We start from the raw sequence: 15,663 nt of genomic DNA, 5'->3' as shown, positions 1-15,663 counted from the left end.
ACAATTTGTTTAAAAGAACATGGGCAAGAATTGGCATTTCATGTTTTATCAACACAGTGCGTAATGCAATAGCGTTTTCCCACCAAGACAAATAAAATAATAAAAAAACATAGAAAATATATCTGAGATCTGACAAATAAAGGCTTTAAAAAAAAATTTCATATCTCTCACTTTACTGTACCTGCACTGAAACAGTTTTTTCCCCTTTAATCTGTTTTATTCCAATTTAGCTTATCTAAAATGTCCCTCTTTTTAAATCAGTCCTCCGTAAAGCAAGTGTAGGGTCGAGGGAGGAAAGACGAGGCGAGTTTATTCATTTATGGCAACGCTTTGTTGTTGGAAGCTGCCGAACAAATAAACCATCGCCTTGAACTGACACCAAGCATTCCATTTCGGAGGTTCTTATTTTATTTTTACTATATTTTATTAACTTTAATGAATTTATCAGCTGCGAGCAACTAACATCCTGCACAGATTTTGACCTCCGCAACACGATCATCACATAAAGTCGGTGTTGAATTTTGCGTTTTGTCATTGGGTGGCAAGTGAAAGGCAAAAAAAACAACATGGGGAGAGACGGAGAAAGAAAGTGAGACAAAGATAACGGGCCACTTGGCTCTTTTTAAGTCACGAGATGCAGAAGCAGATGGCAGCGGCGGCGGTGGCAGGTAATGAGACGACAAAAATGCCCAGAGACACAAATCCCAACCTCTCCCAAATGTTTCTTTCATTTTTCAACAACAACAAAATAACTATATTTTGCTTACGGGCAACCTCAATGGGCAAAGAGATACCTGAGGCCACCTGGATCCCACTCCAAAGAGTTAGCCAAGACAATTTCCCTCAAATCACCTGCTATCTTAATCTGACAGCCAGACTCGATTACAAGGCGTAAAAAATTGCTTTTCTCGCCACCAGCAGTGGTTGGGAAATTATCTTAATTGTGTCATGATTATGCCTCAAAGCTCTGGTGAGAGCTTTACGTTGCTCCTTCCTTTTTTCCCCCGATACACAGGAGAGCTTCACGAGTGCACCTCCGTTGGCTTTCGAGAGGATGAGAGGGGGAATACATTTATCTACGCTCGTTTTCCAAGTCTGGCTCAAGAATTTCAAAAACAGGCACACGTGTAAGCCGCAAAAAGGGAGGAGATCTCTAAAAAAAAAAATATGAACTCCAACTGAAAGAGCTTACCAAGAAAAGAAAAATTAACATTGATTACAGAATTGCCCCTAAAGGTTTTAAAGGGGTGTGAAAGGTAGTTAAGTTCTGAGTTTGGATTGCATTAGTGGCTCGTTGTTATCGGAGAACACTTCAGGTTGGATGAGATATGTAGTGTTTCCAGAATTAGTGAATTATCAGTGATACACTGAAAACACATGTGGCTTAGTATCAGAAGCCAACTCAGGAAATAAGATATAACAAGTGGGTTTTTTCACATCAAAACTAACAAATTGAGATGAATTAAACAGAAAAAGTAGGTATTTTAAAATCATTTATAAAAGAGAAACAGCACATGCTTTTCTCCGCTTTACAATATTGTAAAGTGAGTATATCTGGGTTTTGAACTGTTGGTCAGATACAATGAGTGAATTGAAGGTTTCTCTTTGGGCTTCAGAACCATAGACACGAACAAAAACCGCTGCAAAACAATTCCTGTGTCTGGACCGTTGGTCGAGGCACAAATGGCAAATAAAAAACCTTGAACCTTTAACCTTGACCATGCAACGGACATTTTCGAGTCTTAAACAGCGAATAGATGCCGAAGCACTTCCGAACCACGGAAAGTGGCAAAAACTGCCATTTGGAAAACCACCACTAAAAACACACATTGTTGTTAACTCATATTAAATTGGCACAGCGACCCTATACAACATGTATGCTATGGTTTATTTGGAAATTAGGTTCTCATCTAGAGCGTACGGTAAATGTGCATTATGTTGGAAACATTTGTATTTCTCTCAAACAGACCTCACCACGGTGGCGGCTCCGCCTCAAAACTTGAAAAGTCAACATTGGGGAAAATGTCCATTTAACCCTCCTGTTACGTTAGGGTCAAATTGACCCCATTCAATATTTAATGTCGGTGTTCTTTCGGGTCAATTTGACCCCAGGCTGTTTTTCACTGTGTCAAACATATAAGAAATATCAACTTTTTTATATATTTAAAGGGCTATTTAGGTAGTCAACAAACAAACATAAAGTACCTCACACTTAAACTTGGAAAACAATATTAATTCTAATAATTTTCTGGAGGTTTTAATTGCTGGGGTCAAATTGACCCCACGGGTAAACTATGTCAGTAAATATAAATGGTAACAGGAGGGTTAAACATTGAATGGGGTCAAATTGACCCTAAGGCAACAGGAGGGTTAAGAAAACATGTTTAATGTTGAAACACTTAAATGTCTTTAAGTATTTATTCAATAGAAACTTGGAATAATTAAATTGAATGACCAGAGCTCCACCCCACAAACGGTTAGGAGATCTGACCCAGAAAAGATAGAAGGTAGCCACATGCTAATAGCGAGCTAGTTTTGGCTAGCTTCTTGCCTGCGTACAGCATCTTTCATGAAGTTAGTGATAACAAGGCGCAGCTACTTAGTGAATATGATTGGTAAAATAATAAGTAGTAATAATATTGTTTGACCTCACTTTCTAACATTCTTGTCAAATATTCATTGAGATACTAAATATTCATTCAAGCAATTTGAGTTAAAAATGAACACTGTTCCGATTTGTCTTCAAATACTGTCATAAAATGATTGTCATGTTTTTAGTTGATAGCTTTGGTGTTTAACTAAAGTTTAACTTATTACCTTTTGAACTAAATATAATTTCAATTCTTAGTTAGCTTTGACTTTACCAGAGTGGACAAAAGGACGCGAACGATTAGCTGTGCGCTGCCCGTGTTCTGGTTTGAACTAACTTACAAACACTGGCTGCTTATGTTTTTTTTTTTTTTTATGGACATTAAGTTGTTTCTGTCTCCAAAATGTAACATCACTGCTCTCAGCACATCGGGACCTGACCATACTTCTACCCTTCACGATAAGATTCAACAACTCCAAATGATGCATTATAAGCTCCTTAATGTCCATTTGAGTAGATACCGCCACCTGCTGGATGTTTTATGAAACTCTTCTCATTTCAATCACTTGCAGAACACCAGAGGATGCATGGAAGTGAACACTTATGGACGCATTCATTGTGTACAATTACTATAATAACACAGTGCAGTGAGGAAGACAATAAGGCAACATGAACAGATTTGAACCACTTCATCCCCATTTATTAAGTCAGTTGTTCAATTAACAAAAACGTAAATACTCTGTGTTAAAACACTCTCAGAATTACATAAAGTGAGACAGAAAAGGTCAGAATGACTCAGCAGGGACTCAGTGCTTACATACAGTATATACATTAACTTTCTCTCCCCATTCTGTCTGAGACTTTCAACGTGGAACATAGTTAGAATCTTTTATGCACAGCGAACCCAAGACAGGCAGATTAGACACGTTTTACTTAAAATATATAGAATAAGAGGAGATCAATTCACTTTTAATATGATCTATATGACAATTAACAAAAACATATGCCATAAGAAGGCCAAGATCTTGTGGTTGAGCTATACAAAAGATCATGTGCCCTCATCTCTACTGTCATGTGCACCAGGTTTGGGAAGAGCATTAAAACATAAAGATAAGGATAAGGCAAATTCCCTTCAGTTTTCCATCCTGGGAGTTGAGTGCACTGTGCTGAGGCGAGGCAGGCAGGGGGATTTGGGGAGTTGTTTACATTGGACTTCTCAGGCGGCGCTCCTTTCCTCTATTGTAAAGGTCTCCATGGGGGCTTTGCTCAGAGCCTTGATGTCATTTAGGAGACCGATCGGGGTCAAAATGTGAGAAGACCCTGGAAAACAAAAGCATGATGAGCCTTTATGTCTTTTAAGAGCATCACAACTTTCACAGTTCTGACTGGCTCTAGTAGGTGGTGTAAAACAGCTGAAAACAGACAGTTTCTAGGTCAAGATACCAATTCAATTGAAGTTCAGAATACAATATGTAACCCATCTTTAGTGTATCTGAATGGCCACAACAACAATTTAAATCAGAATTACAGAGATTTTCCTTGCATTGTAAATTTGAAGGGAATTCAAAGTGCTGAAAAAAACTTCAATCTTGTTATTAATGCTCACCTATGATGACCTCGCAGGATTTAACGGCCTGGGTGACCTCGTAGGCACAGCGCATCTCAGAGTGGCTGATTCCTCCCAGAATGAAGACGATGAGGCGCGAGCCGCTCCGCCGTTCGTCCTGAGTGCTGGCTTTGTGCTTCTGACGGGCGCTGCGGAGCAGAAGGTGGACGACAGAAAAATCACTGAGACAAAACTTCAAACAAAAACAAAAAGGGGGAATTACTTGTAGAAATTATCGAAAAAGAAACCGCTAAATCAACAAAAACAGACCGAGATCATTCGTTAGTAAACCTGGTGGCAGCGACACTTCAAAATCCTTTAAACGGCTAAAAACATTTAATTTCTGGATATATTGTACTTGTGTGATGGAATGACTCGGTATTTACTCTGTTGAGTGATGCAGGATATGTGTGTCTTTAGGTACGTGTATGAATGTAGACGTCTGGCTCGGCGAAATACGGTGACCTCTATTTATTTGTATGTATTTATTTTCCTGTACTCAAGGTGGTTGCACCAGTGGGTGGGTCTGTTGTTTGTATACATCAACACAAATATGAAAAACAATGGAAATATCAGTTAAAGTGCATGTTTACTGTGTTATGTACCTGTCATTTCCAAATTTAAAAAATATATACATAAAGACTAAAAACACCGCATTTAACAGGTGGAGCTGAAAATGATACCTCATATCACCACTAGGGGGTGCTAGTGTGTCACCCTATTGGAGTCTGCATATGTCTGTAAAAGCAAATGGGAACCGTCTGTATGTAATACACGTCTTTTTGGAGGGACACACTACTTTTAAATAACTGACAGAAATAAAAGAGATCTTTTTTAAGTAGTGTTCTAATATGTAGAAAAAAGATGAACGTGTTAGGCATCAAAGAGTCTCATGTAGGAGGTTTTGACAGGAAGTTGGAAGATGGGATCAACCATTAAAATAAAAATTGTTAAATTGTATGTTAAAATGTATTTCCGGAATCTATTGACCCAGATCTAGTGTGATTAAAATAATAATAAAATTAATAATAAACCACTGTACCTGACGACTCCGGTGCCATTCCAGGCAGCAGGACACTCAGACTGGTGCGGCCACTCTCTGGTGTCCAGTTTGTTTTCCACGGCGTCCTGAAAGTAAGAGATCATGAATGTCTCCGTCCCAGAGAAACAACGCTTTTGGGCTAAACAGTGTCAAAGATTGGAGTATTGACACTTGCTTGTTTGTTTTTTTCAAATATGGGTTTTGATTTCACTGGTGCATGCTGCCTTTCCGTCACATTGGTAAACACAGTTTTTCACTTTAATGAGGTAAAAACATTCAGTCTGTGTGATGACCGCTCTGTGACCGAGATCCAAAGTGGGAATAATCTTTGGACTACGAAAAAAAAAAACATGACAAGATGGATCTCAATCTAATAAATGATAAGATGTTGATGTGTATGTTGACTGTTTTTAATCTTCTAATAGGGATGTTATAATATTATTAAATAAATGTTCCTTTCATCTTGTATGTGTATTTATTGTATTTTTTAATATATATACACTTTTTTCTTTACCACGAACGGGCAAAGAACCAAATATGGTAACTTCGTTGTTGTTGATTTTCTACCTTAAAACAATATTTAGTTATTAATGTCACTACAGTAAAACAGTATTGTTATGTCCTCCAATATTAGCCTTGTACTGTTGACATTTTGAATGTCAAAGTATTTCAATGAGTACCCTATAAAGTGTTAAGAGGCTCAATGATTTGGCAATTACAGGATGCCACTAGAAACAGATTTTATTATTATGGTTTCATCCAGATTGCATTCTGCCACATATCAAAGACATATCAAAGTGTTTCCTGATGTAAAAGAAAACCGATCAACACAGTTTACAGGAAAGCAGGTGATGACTGCTCAGAAATGGCTTTTCAGGTAACAGGAAAGGGAATTGAAAAACCAGAAGACGACACAAAAGAACTTCTTGTGTTACAGGTCAGCCTGAGTAGAGCGCCTCCTTTTCAGATTATTTTCGAGTATAATTAAACTTTTTTTAAACATAAAAATAACGATACATACAAATCCCATGAGCAAAACATAACAATAAACCCTCCCAACTGACTTGAGATTTGTCTTCCAATATGACGATCTAATCTTTCTCTGTGGCCAGTTTCCTCAAAAGGCATCACTCGATATGAAATGGGAATTTACAGAACTGAGATTCAGTAAGTCGGGTTTCTGAACTAACCTTATTTTATGGCCAAAGCGGACTAGAGTAACTCAGTTCGTTAAATATTTCAAACAATTGGACTAATAAGCAGATAAAAAATTTAAAAAAGTAAGATCATCAGAGCTGATATATCATCTATGACTTACAGCTCATATCCAGTTTCTAAACTTCCTGTCCAGCAAAACAAATCCAAAATGAGAGTTCTCTGTAAATTGGATAAATGAATAAAAAGGTTGTAATTTGCTATGTGATCATTCAGAATTAATAGCGGTGAATAAAATACATTAAACAATAAGGTTATCTGCCGCTCACTGACCTCCATCACGTCTTTTATGATGGGAGTCCATCTGGAAAGGTTGTACGTCTGATCCTGGGAACGATCGCGTCGGGTTATTTTGCGAGAGAAGAAACTGGGCTGAAAAAAAAAAAAAAAAGTACAAGAAACATTAATCCGGATTCAGTTGAGACTGAATCACAGAACTTAATAAATAAGAAGAAACACACAAACCAAAGAAACCCAGAGTGAACCACGGTGAAAGATCCAGACAGCAGCGATCATTGTTGAGAGTTACAACTCATCGACAATCAATCCTAATCAATAAATCTCTTCTGCACGCACCGATGTGATGATGGGGACCCCGAGTTCTTTCCAGTTCAGGATATACTCTTGTTCCTTCTCAATCTTTACATGCTGGATGAGCTTGCTTAAGTTCTCGTCTGTTGTTCCTGTTGACACAAAAACACACACAAACAAACCTGCGTGACAATCTGGTGACGAATAATGAGCAATACGGTCTGGAACAGTCTTGAAGGTTTCTAGCTCCATTTTATTGTCTTTATGGAGAGAATAATCTGGAACTTTTAAATGGGAAAATAAACCTGGCATCAACCAGTGTTCACAAAAATGCTCGGGTATATTTTAATATAATGTATACTATTAAAAATTAAATCAACTCGCGCTTCCATTTCTGCAATTGTAGGATAAGTAGTCACCAGGGAATGTCAGGGTTGGAGCTCTTTATTTGATATTAGCATTTAATTATTTTATTGACGTAATATTGTTTAATTTTTGCTTATTTATGTTAGATGTTTTGATATATTAGAATAGCTTTTTCTTGTGATAGTTTTTAGTTTAGTTTAATTTGTGATTGATTAGATATATTTAGTCTTTTGATTGTTCATTTGCTCGCGAATTGGGTAACGCTGTGTGCACTTGTGGTTACATGTAGGAGTAGGCAGGTACATGACCAGCATGCACCTGGGTAGGCCAGCGCAGGAGAGGCAGCGTTAGGAGCTCCTTTGTTCTTTTGCTTGTTTTGTTTAGTTAAAACAAAAAATAAAAAAATGGAATCCTGAATGGACAACGCTTTCTTTTTGCTGCGTAAACTCACAAACTCACGGTGCGTCAGTGGCAATTTGAATTACGCTTGTTTTCGATTTATTTGACAAATGGCAACTCCAGTCAATTTTATCCCGATTTACGGATTCTCGATGCCTTATATCGTCTTTTAAATGCGTCTCTCGGTAACTCTGATAGTCTGCACTCTGGAGAAGGAGGAGCTGTGGGAGAAGGTGAGAGGAGGAGGGAGGAGCTGTGGGAGAAGGTGGAGCTGTGGGAGAAGGTGGAGGGAGGAGCTGTGGGAGGAGGAGGGAGGATCTGTGGGAGAAGGTGGAGCTGTGGGAGAAGGAGGAGCTGTGGGAGAAGGTGAGAGGAGGAGGGAGGAGCTGTGGGAGAAGGTGGAGCTGTGGGAGAAGGGAGGAGCTGTGGGAGGAGGGAGGAGCTGTGGGAGAAGGAGGAGCTGTGGGAGAAGGAGGAGGGAGGAGCTGTGGGAGAAGGAGGAGCTGTGGCAGAAGGAGGAGCTGTGGGAGAAGGAGGAGCTGTGGGAGAAGGAGGAGCTGTGGGAGAAGGAGGAGCTGTGCGTACCGCTGAGGCTGAAGATGTAGAGCAGCACAACCCGGATCTTGTCGTGGGTGCTGCTGTACGAGTGGAGCAGCACCGGCAGCAGAGTCCTCATGGGGTCTTTCACCTTCACGCCCTCCACGTCTGATCCCACCGCAAGGTCCTACGCAGAGATAAACCATCGCTGTTAAATATTCATTCATAAATCAGATTTCCCGCTTGGAATGTGACCGGTACAACAAACACAATGTCTATGGAGCCTCTCCTCGGGAGGTGCTGGGAGGTCGGAAAAAGTGCTCTGGAGCTCACTGGGTGTCAGTGTCTCGCTCAAGAGAAGATGTTCATCCCTTCTCACTGAACCCCTGAACACCCGCTGACATGTTAAAGCTCGAGTGCTAAAACAAATTAATGTGTGGCACTTGTTTCACGAAAGATGAGAAAACTTTATTAATCCCACCAAAAATTCATACAGACAACAATAATGTCCAACAGTGTACAACAGACAACAAACACTCACTACAAGGAACAAACAAAAGCAGAAGATGCCCCATAAAACATGACCATCAGAAAGATGCTAAATCTAAATAAAAAATGTTTTTAAACTATAGGTGTTCATTAAGAAAAAATCAAAATGCTGCTGGAACAAAAGACCTTCGGAGTCGTGCAGTAGAGCACCGAGGCGCCCATAAACCTAGAGGACGCAGCCCAGACGCACCTGCTCAGCTTTGCAGAGCTTCTCCACGTGCTTTGAGAAATCCTGCATGCAGTCCTCGGCCAGCTGGAGATGAACAGTTTTCTAGAAAAGAGAGAGAGAAATTGAAAACAATATGTGAAGAACAATGTACAAGTATTGGAGTTTCAAAAAGGGATTTTTCTGTCACAGTTATTGAATGTGTTTTTGTAACTCTGTAACTGGGTTCTTACACATGTTGACCAAAGGATTTCCATGAGTTTAAACCAAATTTCCATGACCAAACTGAAATCTTGGCATAAACATGAACATTTTTGAAAATGTTGCGCATTGCGAGCGTACGCCGGCTTATATTTTGAGCGTCTTTCTTGAAAAAAAACATATTAATTATTTCAAACTCGGCGTAAATGAACATGTGATTATAACACATTTCCATGACTTTTCCAAAACTTTTATGATTTAAGTATTTTCCATGACTTTTCCAGGCCTGGAAATGACCATTTTAAAAATCCATGACTTTCAGGTTGACCGTACGAACCCTGCTGTAATGTTTCGTTCTGGTCACATGACATCTATTGTTCTGTCCATCCTGGAGAGGGATCCTCCTCTTTTGCTCTCCTCGAGGTTTCTTCACTTTTTTTCTCTGTGAAAGGTTTTTTTCTATTTCTTTGAGAGTTGTTCCTGATCCGGTGTGAGGTCAAAGGTCAGGGATGTAGTATGTGTGATATTGGGCTGTATAAAATATTCTGAATTCAAATGAACTAATGGAAGACACTTATAGGTGGCGGTTATGTTGACTTTCTGATCTGTTTTTATGCACCATGACGTCAACCCCACATAATAGCAGGCCTTGAAGGCACCACACCCGACCGCAACATAATGACCACGTAGCTTTAGAATTAAAAAGATACCGCTCAAAAAAAGCAAGTGAGCCAATACTGGTACCACATACCTGGGTCACCTGTTTACGGAACGAGGGCATCTTCTTCATCATCTGGGCCAAATTGCTAATTGTGATCTGAAATCAAAGTTTGAATGAAATATTTACTCAAAAAATACAATGTGTGAGCTCCAGACATCAGGGAAGCACACAAGAAGAAACCCTCAGCCTGTACCTTCCCATCCGTCTGTTTCTTGTTCGTAGAGATCTCCTTCACCAACAGGCGGATTTGTCTATTGTGGAAGAAAATAAGAGTTAGGGAAGGTTGAGATGTGGGAGACTGGACATCTTCATCCTTCGGATCTTGCAAACTTACTCCGAGACCTCGGCGATGTGCTTGTGCCTCAGCTTTACCCAGAGCACGTCGTCCTCATTCAGCAGGGCCTGCTTCTCCGAGCCATCTTTAGCCTTGTACCTGGAGAGCAAAATAACCAGCTGTAGGGTCTATATTTCTTAAAATAGCATATCTGGTATACGAGCAGCGCAATATGGTGCAGTAAAGCATTGTATGTGTGTTTTACTTATAGGTGTCGCTCTGGATATCAATGCGGTCGTAAGCCATGGCCTGGTAGGTCAGCTCGTGCAGGATGGGGCTGACAGGGTCAAACCCTCTCTCCACGATCAGCAGCTGGGCCTGAGTCTTTCCCTGGAGATGCGAGGAGGGGGAAATACACAAATATAACAATGCATTTTTTTTTTATAGCAACAGTTGACCCTTTTCCTTGTCTGATAGTGATAGTTGGCCGTTTTCCTTGTCCGATAAGTGATAGTTGACCGTTTTCCTTGTCTGACAAGTGACAGTTGGCCCTTTTCCTTGTCTGATAGTGACAGTTGGCCCTTTTCCTTGTCTAATAAGTGACGGATGGCCCTTTTCCTTGTCTAATAGTGATAGTTGGCCCTTTTCCTTGTCTGATAGTGATAGTTGGCCCTTTTCCTTGTCTAATAATTGACGGATGGCCCTTTTCCTTGTCTAATAATTGACGGATGGCCCTTTTCCTTGTCTAATAGTGATAGTTGGCCCTTTTCCTTGTCTAATAGTGATAGTTGGCCCTTTTCCTTGTCTAATAGTGATAGTTGGCCCTTTTCCTTTGCGTAATAGGTATAGTTGGCCCTTTTCTATGTCCAATAGTGATAGTTGGCCCTTTTCTATGTCCAATAGTGATAGTTGGCCCTTTGGCCCTTTTCCTTGTCTGATAGTGACAGTTGGCCCTTTTCCTTGTCTTCTGTATTTGTTGTTATCTGCTTAAGGAGGGAATCATTTTTTCTTTCTTTTTAAAAGCTGTCAGTGCAAAAGAATACCACAGGTTCCGGTTCCCCTTTTACTCTCCGGGCTACCTCGTTCATTCTTTCGACGTTTTGTTCTCACCGTTTTCTTGCCGCTCTCGTCCAGCTGGTAGTGTTGGGCCAGCTTGTTGTCCACCAGCTCGGCGAGGGTCTGGGCGTTCTGCATGTTGCCGTCTCTAGTTAGGATACACATTGTTTTTGATGAGTTATTATCACAGTCAAGTAAATACACACCACGGTGACGCTGATACCAATATTTTAGAGACATCGTACTGGTTTTAACCATTTGAAGAAATAGAGTTTTCTTTTACTTTTGGGGGATTTGATGGTTCCTTGTGTAGACTGTAAAGGTACATTATGTGAGACATTTATTTCTACTTCATGAGAGATGATTGTTTAATTTCCATTGATAGTTTAGGTTGTTCTAAGCTACAGCAACATGAGGCGGTGACGTAACTGTATTCAAGCTTCATTTCATGACTGCCACAGTAAAGCAGCTCAGTCTGTGGTCTCGGTTCCATATTTTTCTCATAGAAAAGTCCCCACTCTGCTCGGGGGGCTGAATTGTGTTGAAATGCGAGAAACTTAATCTTCTGGCTTACTTCTTGTATCGGACCCCCGGGTTCTCGTCCAACGTGGCACACAGAGTGACGAGCTGGTCTGCGATTGTCTCCAGTGTCTTCTTTTTGTCCTGACTGTTGGGACTGTAGATGCTTTGGAAAGCCCCAGGATTATCACACGTGAACACCTGAAAAGGCATCCAACACTCCAGAGTCAAACGTGTTTCTGAATGAATGAATATTAGTAATAAATAATCTCTAATTTACATTGGGAAAATCTCAAAACAAAGTAGAAACTTTTTAATTTTTTTAACTCTAGGGAACATCAAGTTACAGTTACACAGCCACTGGGATAACACAACATATATAGAGTCGTTACATCATGGCTTAAAGCAGCCAACACCCATTGGAGTCACCCAAAACACTGAAGATCTCTTCCTCCCAGTAGCAACATGACACTGAACACAAACTTAACACAGTTTGGATAAAAAGAGGAAATGGGGCATTTCAAAAGAACCTAAAAGAAAAAAAGAGCACAAATCAGCAACAACTCACTTGAGCCTCCTGCGGTATGAAGGAAATGTTGATTTCCTTACAGACTCGGATGTGCGTAGAACAGGAGCGCTTCATGTTGTTGAACAGCTCATCGGGGCAGTCTGTCGGACCAAAAAGATTTAGTCTGTTTGACAACAACAACAACAATACCAGAAACAACATTTTGATCATGTTGGATGAACATGTATTTCAGTATTTCTGCCTGAAGAAGTGATTAAAGTTACTTACAGTCAGTGAAATAAACATATGCTGCTTTATATTTAGGTTTGGGCTTGAAGTCAGCGATTAAGGCATCCACACACTATAGAAGGACATTTAAGATATAACACGGAAGAAAGAAATCATCAGATTGAAAACTAATCTTGCAGAAATGAAAACTTCTTGAATCTGAATGAGGGCAAACCTTAGCCGTTGGTGACATGAAGTAGATGGCCTTCATTTCTGGAACAGGCTCTCTGTTTTTGTACAGGTCCTCCACAACTAAAGAAACACAATATCCATGTTACAGACATACGGCAATGCGTTTTTGTCTTTTACCAGCATTATATCAAAATGAGTGCTTCGCTGTTCAGGAAACCTACTCGTTATTTTTTCTGACATCAGATCCGACATCTTGCAGCATGATGAGAGGAGCTTGGTGGTGAAGGGGTCCAGAATCAATATCTGTGAAGAAAACCAAAATTGGTAGCGGTCAAACTATGTATCACATATGATGCGAGAAATTACAACCATATTTTGAGAGGAATCCCTCTCATTGAAAGGTTGAATCTGTTGTATAGAGTCGTCCTACCTTCCATGCTTCAGATTTCCTGCAATCTGTAATAATTGTATCTTGTATTCCTGGAAGGAGACACAGAATATGACTCAGCATAAAGAACACGACTGGAAGCACAAAATAACATGCTGTTCATGACCGTTAGAGCTGGAGCTGAATCGGGTGCTGCGACACGTCGGTTCGTCTGAATATCCAGAGATTATAATTCATAAATCATAAGTAAACAGCCTAGTGTTGTGAAAAAAAGTGCTGTTGTGCTTCATATAATGTGAGTCTTTACATTTCTGATTAGCATCTGCCATCATTGAATGTATTTTGCTATAAATAATGAATGAAAAAATTATGAACTAGAACGGGCACTCGGTAGAGCGCATACCTTTGCCGCAGCCTTTTCATGACCTTGACCTTGACCCGATCGATCCCAAAATCTAATCAAATGGTCCCTGGATAATAACCAATCATCACACCAAATGTCATGCGATTCGGTTTAATACTTTTTGAGTTATGCGAATAACACGCATACAAATAAATAAATTCACAGCGATCAAAACATAACCTAACTAGAATGGGCACTCGGTAGAGCGCATACCTTCGCATATCACAAGATTGGGCATTGAATTATGAACATTTTGGCATTAGTTGCATGCCAATTGGATAGAAATTTAAATTTAAAGTTTAGTTCAACGTGCCCAGCTGTGGAGACATTGGTACAGAAGATGTCTATTTATAAAGCATTCATAGTTCTATGCATTTTACTTGTGATTTTGTATGTATTCTATTCCATTTAATGTTTTTTACTATCTGGACTTTGACTCTGAAATACAAGTGTGATTGCTTTATTGATTGATTGATTGATTGATTTACACTAGAGTGAAACTGATGCAGTGTAACAAAACTACCCTGCAACACTTGCCATCACAAAAGCCATAATGTTTTCAAAAACTCAAAAGTATATCCTTCATTGTTTTGGTTGGCTGTTTGATATTAGACTATAATAACCTACAATTGAGTGCAACAGGCTATGGTTTCACTCATGTTGTACTATCTGGACCTCGAGTATGAAATACAAGTTTGATGATTTATTGTCGTTTTAAAGTGGTGCGAGTTGTGGACCGCCGTCACGTCGTCGTCGCGCTGACGTGAAGCTTCGTGGTGAGGTGGGGCTGCAGGCGACAGACAGGCAGACCAGTCCGTGTCAGCTGGGTTGTGCTGAACCACGTCGACAAATGCACGAACCGCAACGCGAGCGGTCGTGTTCAGCCGAACCAGTACCGACTCTTCTAGCGGCCACTGCCAAGTTAGTCAACTTCCGTTCAACGGGAGAATGAGACTCGACTGTCAAGCCGCGATGCAAAAGTCAAAACAAAGTCACAAACTGTTGATACAACACATCGTCGCACTTCCACGTCATGTCACCGAAGAGTTACCCTTCTTCACACGCACGACACACACTCTCCCGTCGGGGTGAACTTACTTTTCCAGACTATTCTTTTCAGTCCGTGATCTGAACTCGTTGCCATCTTGTTTTCTTTTTCTTTTTTGTTATTCCTCTGCGCCTCTTCCTGTCCTGTGTCTTCATGTTCTGACGTCACCCGCGTCACCAAGTGTGCGACGGAGTGCCGCTGTAGTTTTCAACAAATTATTAGTATTTTGTATAATAAAAATAATAATTATAATTATAATTATAATAACAACTATATTATAATAGTATGTATAATAATAATAATATTTTTATTTTTATTATTATACATAATAATAATAATAATTAATAATAATATTAGTTATACATTGTATTGTTCAAATGTACTCAAAGCTACTTTATAGGGTAAAAACAGAGACAATAATAGACAAACAAGACAGATAGATGACATAACAGTAATGAAGTAAAGAGGAAAACATCTCCTATGCGCAAGTTTTGGTTAGCACAGAAAAGTTGTGGTGGAAACATCTTATTACATTTGTGAAAGGAAGGAAGTACTTTGATCACTTACGTAAGCTATTCCACTGTGTAGAAATATTTTTGGTGCAAGTAAAAGTCCTGCATTCAACACTTTGCATCAAATGTACAATTACATATGATGCAGAATGGCCCTTTTTGGATTAAGATCTGTGAGAAATGTATGTGTGCATCCCTTCAATGCTGTAACGTTAGCTGCTCAAGGTGGAGAGCTAATTTTAAACACTTTATACAAAAAAAATCTTTACTTTCTAGGTAAAAACGAGTTGACAAATTAGCAGACAATGAAGCTACATATAAGAAGATATTGCAGTGGACATAATACTATTGAGGTATTAATTAAAGTAATTAGTTAATAAGTCAAACTTCTGACTTACTTATTCAGTCAGAGTTTGTTTGACTATCTCCTAAATTCGACTCAGTATCATATAACCGAATAGGGAGAAATTGTTGACCATTTTTACTTCCTACCTGATAATGTTCAGTATCTATATTCCAGGAATTACATCCGGGTTTCTTGTTGTTTCTTTTTAGAAAATGTCTTAGTTATTTCAGACCTCAGTGTGAAAGGGAAGGATTTGCGGCCTTAAG

General features: G+C 39.6%; 1 protein-coding gene across 1 annotated transcript; it reads right to left on the bottom strand.

The window, feature by feature from the left end:
- Positions 1-3,264: 3,264 nt before the first annotated feature.
- stxbp3 (syntaxin binding protein 3) lies at positions 3,265-14,655 on the bottom strand. Its single transcript, XM_056415214.1, has 19 exons — positions 14,590-14,655; positions 13,131-13,180; positions 12,922-13,003; positions 12,744-12,820; positions 12,569-12,641; positions 12,341-12,441; positions 11,828-11,973; positions 11,308-11,401; positions 10,463-10,587; positions 10,258-10,356; positions 10,117-10,174; positions 9,954-10,019; positions 9,026-9,106; positions 8,335-8,473; positions 7,030-7,136; positions 6,727-6,825; positions 5,239-5,324; positions 4,197-4,345; positions 3,265-3,910 (listed from the first exon to the last, which is right to left on the bottom strand). Exons 1-19 carry the CDS (start codon positions 14,633-14,635, stop codon positions 3,807-3,809), a joined length of 1,782 nt encoding a protein of 593 aa, XP_056271189.1. The 5' UTR covers positions 14,636-14,655; the 3' UTR covers positions 3,265-3,806.
- Positions 14,656-15,663: the final 1,008 nt, after the last annotated feature.

This window comes from Pseudoliparis swirei, chromosome 5 (assembly GCF_029220125.1).
Source record: "Pseudoliparis swirei isolate HS2019 ecotype Mariana Trench chromosome 5, NWPU_hadal_v1, whole genome shotgun sequence".
In the NCBI taxonomy this organism is placed as follows: Eukaryota; Metazoa; Chordata; class Actinopteri; order Perciformes; family Liparidae; genus Pseudoliparis; species Pseudoliparis swirei.
Note: the sequence above shows the minus strand (reverse complement) of the source record. Positions and strands in the feature narration are given on the sequence as shown.

Bases quoted from the DNA above. Each gene is read 5' to 3' on its own strand.
- stxbp3 (XM_056415214.1), bottom strand. From the start codon at position 14,635: ATGGCAACGAGTTCAGATCACGGACTGAAAAGAATAGTCTGGAAAA. The intron at 12,821-12,921 runs GTAGGTTTCCTG...GTGTTTCTTTAG, and splicing joins GATGTCAGAAAAAATAACGA to TTGTGGAGGACCTGTACAAA. The intron at 11,974-12,340 runs GTGAGTTGTTGC...ATGCCTTTTCAG, and splicing joins TCATACCGCAGGAGGCTCAA to GTGTTCACGTGTGATAATCC.